The 8,672-nt window shown below is 56.5% G+C and overlaps 1 protein-coding gene across 1 annotated transcript; it reads left to right on the forward strand.

Annotated features, from left to right (window-relative positions):
* Positions 1–242: 242 nt before the first annotated feature.
* LOC115081618 (protein Hook homolog 2-like) lies at positions 243–7,945 on the forward strand (the record flags this gene model as incomplete). Its single annotated transcript, XM_029586048.1, is given in 9 exon segments — positions 243–530; positions 1,024–1,109; positions 1,329–1,401; positions 2,681–2,731; positions 2,984–3,116; positions 4,156–4,223; positions 4,404–4,466; positions 4,601–4,681; positions 7,785–7,945. Coding segments are annotated over 9 exon segments (968 nt in total), but the record flags the coding sequence as incomplete, so codon positions are not given.
* Positions 7,946–8,672: the final 727 nt, after the last annotated feature.

The following is an 8,672-nucleotide window of genomic DNA, read 5'->3' on the forward strand; positions in this document are numbered from 1 at the left end:
AGCCGTCTCAGGCGTCGAGGAGAGCGGAACTGCAAGTCCCAGGATGCACCTGGTCAGCCCGTCCCAGAGCCCCGCCTGCATGCACGCGAGCGCCTCAGGGGAGGCCCAGGACTACGGGTCCCAGCATGCGCAGCGGCAGATTGTTTATTTATCTTCTTATGGCAGATTATAAAAACAATTGCCCGATTAGACCATTCCCAGAGACATCGGTTGCGGTTGCGGCCCCGGCCCTCATCCCCCTCCCCACAAAGCCTTGCGCGGGATTATTTATTTAAAACATGGGCACAGGAACCAGGACAGGGCTCACTTCCGGCTCCCCTGGCGCGGCGCAGGGCTCACTTCCGGGCGGTTCAGGCTTTAGTTCCGGGTTCTGGGGCAGGGAGCAGGGTTCGCTTCCGGTATTTAGCTCTCAGTCTGCCGCCGTCCCGGGTCGTGCGGATAAAGCCCCACTGCGGGGACGGAGCTGGGAGGGAGGCGTCGCCGCTATGAGTGTAAACAAGGCCGCGCTGTGCAGCTCCCTCCTCACCTGGGTAAGAGACAGACCTCCCCCCCCCCGGCTATACAGCACGGAATACACCCCCCCTTCCCCCGGATATACCGCACTGACTACATCCCTCCTCCCCCCCCGAGGTATCCTACTGAGTGCATCTCCCCCCCCCAGGATACCACACTAAATGCCCTCCCACCGAGATACTGTACAGAATAATTTCACCCCCCCCCCCTCCCTACCCAGAAATACTGTAAGAGTTCCCCAGGCCAGCACTAAGCTCGCTGTAATCTGCCGTAGGAAGTGTAAACCCTGACCTGCTGCAATGCCAGGTCACCTTATCCTTCTCCATCACTTCTTGTGCAATTGAGATCTCAAGACTTTTTCATGCTCTTGCCCTAGCCCTGTGCCCTTCTTATCTGGCCTGCTGTGAATGTCAATATTTACCTGCTGTACCAGTCTGAGCTCTCCTGCTGTATAGAAACGTGAAATCAATACATTGATGACCATGTCCTATCCTCTCTTCTGTATCCCAGTTGCAGACGTTCCAGGTGCCGTCCCCGTGTGCCACTTTCCAGGACTTGTCCGGTGGGGTGACAGTCGCGCACGTCCTGCACAGGATGTAAGGGCTGGGGAGCAGTACGGGAATGGGGCTGAGGGATGCACAGGGGGAGCCCCTGTTAGGATCTGTGGGATGGGATGGCGTAGGGACATGCCACTTACTGTTTGTGCAATGGTCGGGCAGGTGTTGAGGTAGCCAGTTGTTTGTCTCACCACGGTGGAGGTGTGATGCCCTAGAATTGGACAGGACTGTAACTCCACGTCCCACTTCCATTTCCAGAGATCCCACCTGGTTTAATGACGCCTGGCTGCTTCGCATCAAAGAGGAAAGCAAAGACAACTGGAGACTGAAGGTACCTGTGTGGCCTCTTCCCTCCCCACTCTGCCACCCTTGGTGTCTGCTCATCCTCCCTGTGCCTCCCCCGCCTCCAAGCTGGTGTTCCCTCTTATGTATAATGTTTTCCAGCAGAGATCATTTTCTTTCCCCAGGGATCAGAGAGCACCTTTTGACATAAGTGAAGCTGTTCTCTTCTGGTTCTTTGTGCAAGAATTGGCAGTCTCCAGAGACCAGATGTTCAATCCAAGTGTCCTAATGATTTTTCTGAGTGATGTGGAAAGAAGGGGAGGGTGGTGTGAAGCTGCTTAGATCAGGAGGACTGGGAGTTACAAACCCCTACTTTGAATCCAGCTTCTGTATGGCCGTAGGCAGGTTACTATATCGCCCTGTGCCTTAAGAGCTAACCCCGGCTCTGCCGCTGACTGTGAGGCCAATGCAATAAGACGGGTGCTCATATCGAGCACCCGTCTTACTGCACTCTCCAGCCACATGCCCTGTGCGCCCGATTCAGTATTTAAATGAAAGGGAAATCTGGGCAGGGTGAGAAAGGGAGCACTAAGGGAGAACTATGTATCTGGCACTCAAAGGAGTTTATTGCATCGGGCGCTCAGTATGAGCGTCCGTTTTGTTTGCGCTTCTTTTTGCTTATTTTGCCGCGCTGTTGGTTTCAGTGCTGGGAAGTTTATTCTATCCTTGCTACGGACGTTTAAACCGTGCTGCCCTTTTTGATCAAAACATTGCACATATGCTTTTCTCCACTGCAAGCAGTAAATTCGAGAGTCGGGGTGATACTGAGGAGGAGGAGGATGCATTTATTGCAACACAGAGGATAATATTTTGCAATGTTTTCTCCTGAGCCTTGACTGCAATTTAACTTTTCTCCACCTCCGGAGCTGGGGTTACATTCCCCCGTGTTGAAAAATGTGTGTTGGGTACTCACCGCTTTCCTGCGTTGGCCGGTAATAGATGATGTCTTCGTCTGCATGGAATTTTCATGCATTGGGCGCTGTGGGGATCGCGTTTGTTAGGGATGCGCTAATCTCCTTGCTGCATCGCGCGTTGAGTGCCCAAAACGTGCACCCGATGGCGAGTAAAGCCATGCGCTAGGCCGAGTGTGCCTTATTGCATCGGCCCCAGCGACCTCAGGGAAAGTCACTTCATCCCCTTGCGCCTCAGTTTTTAAATCCCTGGCTGGCTGTGTGTAACCTCGGGGTGAGTCTCTTTCTCTCCCCTGGATCTCGGTATTTGTGATTTTTGTCTGATTTGCCAGCTAATCTCCTCCTCTTCTCACGCAGCTGAGTAACTTGAAAAAGATCCTGCAGAGCATGCTGGAGTATTACCAGGATGTGAGTATTGTTCTCCTGCCTCCTGAGCACCGGGATGTGTTTGATGTGAGAAGGTGTTTTCGAATGGGTTCCCACTGCGGGGCACTCCTGGGGACAGGGGCTCCTTCACTGCTGTACTGTAGAGCAGAGAAATGTGTGGGCTCCTTAGAGACCCGAGGGACTGGGTGAGAGGGCCTGCCAGCGGGGTTGAGATGAGTGGTGGGGGGTGGCAATGGGAGCTGGAATTTGCCCGTCTCTCTCCCGTCCCTCCAGGTCCTGGGACACCAGGTTTCTGATAGCCATCTGCCAGACGTGACGCTGATCGGGGAGTTCTCGGACCCGGCAGAGCTGGGAAAGCTGCTGCAGCTGGTGCTGGGCTGTGCTATCAGCTGTGAGAAGAAGCAAGGTGAGAGATCAGACAGCGGGAATTCCCCCTGCTTGCCAAGAAAAATGTCAGAAGAACTGAAAATACAGATATTGCCAGGAGGATGCAGGGGATTTTGATACATTTCTCTTCCTGTTTGTTTGGAACAGGTTATGTTATTTATGAGAGGGGTTCCCTAACGTGTGGAGGGTGGGCGGGGGGAGTGTCCGCAGAAATGGCAGGATAACGCCGTCCATGCTCCCGGGCATTTACCGTGTCCCTGTCACCGTGGCAGAAGTTGGCAACTGGCGTGGCAGCAATTCCCTAGGACTGGCCTGAATCTGAGCATGATGGGACAGCGAAGCCCCGAGAGTGGCGGTCCTTTGCCCTTGTCTGATGCAGAGAATCGTGTGCTAGGAGGGAGGTACAGGGAAGGGGGTTGGAGGGGTTCCTGCTCTGCCTTGTTCTCCGCCCCCTTCACTGGTGCGAGGCAGGAGGAGAGACAGCCTCGACACCCCCCCCCCCCCCCCTAGCATGTCGTGTGCAGACATTCCATAATCCTCTTATTGCATCACGAGTGTCGTCCCGGGCTGGCTTCCCTCCAGTTGTGTCCCACAACTGCTAACGTCGGCTCTGCCACCTGGGGTCCAGAGTGCCCTGATCTCCGGTGGTGACCCCTGTGCTACCGTAGCACATGAGGGAAGGGCACTGTGTTACCTGCATGGTGTTTCAGCTCTCAGGGGTACTGGACTTATATGACTGCTAATGGCTTTAAACGGGGGAGGGGGCTTGTGATACATTTTATTCCTGTCCTAACAGGCTGATGCGCTGGGGGAAGGGGGGGGGGCAGGGAGGGAGTAATGTAAGTGCCCCTTCCTCTCCCTGCAACTTTTCTGCTCTGCCTCCCCCCACCCTGTCTCTTTACCCCTCCCTTGCCCGTTCTGCCTGTTCACCTCTGGACAAGGTCTTTCCTTGCCAGTAACTTGCCACGTTCCTGCACCCCCCCCCCCCCCCCCCTCTCTCTCTTTGGGGGTCCTTTCCTGCCTGTAACTTGCTGTGTTCGTGCCCTCCACACACACAGAACACATCAAACAGATCATGACGTTGGAGGAATCGGTCCAGCATGTGGTCATGACGGCGATCCAGGAGGTAAGAGGCTCTCGGAGCTGGCGGTGCATGACTTGTCCCGGTGATGGCTTCTGCGGTGTCTGGGCTCCCCCCCCCCCCCCCACCCCCGATGCTTCAGAGTAATAAGGGTCCTGCATGGCGAGGGTCGGGCGCCTGTGCAGCCTCGCGTCTGCGCTTTTAACCCTCTCCTCTCTTCCGCAGCTCATGATAAAGGACACCACGGAGGCGTTATCCTCGGAGACGTATGGGAACTTTGATCACCAGGTACCCCTGGGAGGGAGAGAGGGGGCTGCGACGAGCGAGCGCGTAAGGGTGGGGGGCTTGGTCCTCGGGGGGGGGGGGGGGAGAGGTGTGGGGGGCTGGGCCCCGTGACCTGAGCTGCTCCTTTCCCTCCGCAGTCCCGGAAGTATTATTTCCTGAGTGATGACCTGGAGGAAGAGGAGAACGTGAGGCAGCGCTGCCGGGATCTGGAGCAGCAGGTAAGGGCTGTGGTAGGCAGGGCGGCCTGAAGAGATGGCACGGGAGGCGGAAGGGAAGCGACTGGGGCACGCTGGCTTGGCATGGGGGGGGGGGGAGTGTGCAGTCCCGAGCCCGTGGCCCCCCCGTGCTGCAGCTGGTGATCTGGGTGCCGGCTCGTGCTGGTTTTGCTGTAAAGCCTGTCTCCGGGCTCCTCAGCCCCTTTGCTTTGTGGGTAGAGTGAGTTTTTTTTTTGGGAAGCCGTGGCACTAGGTAGCGCTAGCCGGGTCGCCTGGATGCAGGTTTGTAACTCTGCATGGCCCCTGGATAAATGGAAGCTTAACCAGCTTCTCCCCCCAGGGCCAATCTTTGCCTCTTGGGCAGGGAAATAACCTGAATGTGACTGACCAGCCAGGGCTGGCGTCCGCGGACTCAGCAGGGATGAGGCAGGGGGCGTTTTGCTTGTGGCATTTTGTGCTGCACGATCTTCACCCTGAGTTTGGTTAGTTTTCTCTGTCTGAAAGAAGCTGACGTCGTGGATGGTTTTTTTTTTTTTGTTTTCCCGCGATGGGGTTTTTAATTCACTGGTGGGTGCTCGGTTAGGAGTGGTGGGGATTTATGGGGCTTTTTTTTTTTTTGTAGTGAGAAGGTAGGTTTTCGGGTGGGTATGTGGTATTTGTAACTTGATCCGGGTGGGAAAGAATGTCGTGCGATGAAATAAAATTATAGAGACACAATGCAAGGGTCCACATTAGGAGTCACCACTCAGGAAAAGGATCTAGGCGTCATAGTGGATAACACATTGAAATCGTCGGCTCAGTGAGCTGCGGCAGTCAAAAAAGCAAACAGAATGTTGGGAATTATTAGGAAGGGAATGGTGAATAAAACGGAAAATGTCATAATGCCTCTGTATCCCTCCATGGTGAGACCACACCTTGAATACTGTGTACAATTCTGGTCGCCGCATCTCAAAAAAGATATAATTGCGATGGAGAAGGTACAGAGAAGGGGGACCAAAATGATAAGGGGAATGGAACAGCTCCCCTATGAGGAAAGACTAAAGAGGTTAGGACTTTTCAGCTTGGAGAAGAGACGGCTGAGGGGAGGGGAGGGCTATAAAATAAGTGGAATAGAGTGAGTAAACATTTATCAGTTTACTCTTTCGAAACGTACAAGGGACACACAATGACGTTACTGGGTTATATATATATATATATATATATATATATATATATATATATATATATATATATATATATATATATATATATATAAAAAAATAATTTTTTTTATTCAACGCATATTTATTTATTTAGATTCATTGCCAGGGGATGTGGTGAAAGCTGTTGGTTGTAGCTGTGTTTAAAAAAAAAAATGTTTGGACAAGTTCCTGCAGGAAAAGTCCATAAACTATTATTAAGGTGGAGTTGCAGAAATTCACAGCTTAGCCGTGGGATAAGCAGCTTGGGATCCTGCCCCAGGCACTTGTGACCTGGATTGGCCTCTGTTGGAAACGGGACGCTGGGCCTGATGGACCTGCTGTGGCCTGATCTGGGAAGCACTGTGAATGCTGTCCGAGTTTCCTGTAGGGGGGGGGCATTTTTAATGGATGCCGTGTATCGGGGAGGAGGGTGCGGGAGCTGTAGAGGAAGCTTTAGTTGTGCGTGTGCAGCCCCTCTGCAAGCAGCGCTGCTCAGGGCGGGGAGACGGGAGCCGGTTCTGGTGGAGGTGGAGGTCTCGTGTAACGTGCTTGGGGGGGGGGGCTGGGGGCCTTCTCTCTGCGCTCCTGACGCATTTGCTTCTCACAAGATGTAGAGCTGTGGGGGATACGGGACCACGCAGGAGGATGTGGAAGCTGGGTGAGTTCCCCCCCCCCCTGCGCTGGCTTGACCCATCTCTGCCCTCGCTTTGCCCGTCTCCAAAGCCCCGGGCTGGGCTCAGTAACCGCTGCTGGCGATGCTGCTGCCCCTAACCACCGGCACAATCCACGTCTACGCCAACTCTTTCTGCTCGTGAAAGGGGGGGGGGGAGGGCGTCTGTCCTGTGCCGCGCCCCCCCCCCCCCCTTTCCAGGTGAGACAGAGTCCAGGGGCTTCGCATCTCTCCAGCCCTCCCTTTCCCGACGGGCGGCGAGTTAGGGCACGGGGGCTGATACCTGGGGAGGGGGGACACCCACACCCCCGCGCTTCCTTCCCTCGGGCCGTTCCCTCTAACACCGCTTGCCTGCTTTCTCCTTCCCTTTTCTGCTGGCTCTTCCAGACTTATCCAAGCGTTCCCTGTACGTTCCCGGATCGGTCCAGGACAGCCGGGCTTTGCCTCCCCCCACCAGCAGGTGGAGACAGAAGACCTCGCAGACTCCGTCCTGTACCCCCGAGGTGCCACCCAGTGTCTGCCCGTATTCTTCTGTCTCCAGCAGGTGGTGGAGGTGCAAAGCCCCGGGTCTGGTAGAGGCGCTGAGTTTAGGGTTGGATGTGGTCTGACTTTACTCTCTCAGTGCTTGGATTTTACAAGGGAAGCTCAGTCTAAGGATCCCTTTAAATTAAATTAAAAAAAAAAGAATTCAATTAGAGCAGCGATGGGTTGGTGGGTCCTGGGCTGATCCCTGGTACCTACAGGAACGAAAATTAGCAGGTAAGAAGCAATTTTACTTTTCTCCTGCAGCGAACGAACGTGCACAGAGAGGCGGCTTCTGTGTGCGATGAGAGAGCCTGCTCCCTGCCCGTCTGTGGGGGGGGAGAGCCTTCTCCCTGCCCGTCTGTGGGGGGGGGGGGGGTGCAGGGAGGACATGAGGGGAGAGAGCCTGCTCCCTGCCCGTCTGTGGGGGGGGGGGGGGGTGCAGGGAGGACATGAGGGGAGAGAGCCTGCTCCCTGCCCGTCTGTGGGGGGGGGGGGGGGGGTGCAGGGAGGACATGAGGGGAGAGAGCCTGCTCCCTGCCCGTCTGTGGGGGGGGGGGGGGGTGCAGGGAGGACATGAGATGCATTAGAAGGAAGATCTCACTGGGTTGGGAGGTGGTAGAGAAATTACCCCCCCCCCCCCCCCCACACACTTATCCTTTGTGACTGTTTACCCTTGTGCTGCCGGGCTGGGAGTTCACTGGTGCTCAGCGGCTCCCTTGGTTCTCGCCAGATTTCGCTGCTGGTGGAGGAGAAGGGTAACCTGGTGATGGAGAACCGCAGCCTGCGGGAGCGGCAGAGCCACATGGAGTCCCTGGACGCCTCCGGCGTCACCAGCAAGAAGCTGCTGATCCTGCAGAGCCAGATCGAGCAGCTGCAGGAGGAGAACTTCAGGTGCCGTTCCCGGGGGGGAGGGGGGGGAGCTGGCGCGGGTCCCGGACGCAGAGGGGGAGGGGGGGGAGGGCGCAGCTCGGTAATCTGAGGGGGGAGCTGCGAGGGTCCCAGGCGAAGAGGGGGGGGAGGGGGCAGCTCTGTAACCTGAGGGGGGAGCTGTGAGGGTCCCGGGCGCAGAGGGGGAGGGGGGGGGGAGGGCGCAGCTCTGTAATCTGAGGGGGGAGCTGTCGAGGGGTCCCGGGCACAGAGGGGGGAGGGGGGGAGGGCGCAGCTCTAATCTGAGGGGGGAGCTGTCGAGGGTCTGAAGGGGAGGGGGGGAGGGTGCAGCTCTGTAATCTGAGGGGGGAGCTGTCGAGGGTCCGAGGGGGGGAGGGCACAGCTCTGTAATCTGAGGGGGGAGCTGCGAGGGTCCCGGGCGCGGAGGGGGGGGGAGGGCGCAGCTCTGTAATCTGAGGGGGGAGCTGTCGAGGGTCCCGGGCACAGAGGGGGAGGGGGGGAGGGCGCAGCTCTAATCTGAGGGGGGAGCTGTCGAGGGTCTGAAGGGGAGGGGGGGAGGGCGCAGCTCTGTAATCTGAGGGGGGAGCTGTCGAGGGTCTGAAGGGGAGGGGGGGAGGGCGCAGCTCTGTAATCTGAGTGGGGAGCTGTCGAGGGTCCCGGGCGCAGTGGGGGAAATGCTTCAGACGGGGGGAGGTCCCCCTCCTGTGCATCTTGTACAGAAAATCGCATT

This window comes from Rhinatrema bivittatum, unplaced genomic scaffold (assembly GCF_901001135.1).
Source record: "Rhinatrema bivittatum unplaced genomic scaffold, aRhiBiv1.1, whole genome shotgun sequence".
NCBI lineage: Eukaryota > Metazoa > Chordata > Amphibia > Gymnophiona > Rhinatrematidae > Rhinatrema > Rhinatrema bivittatum.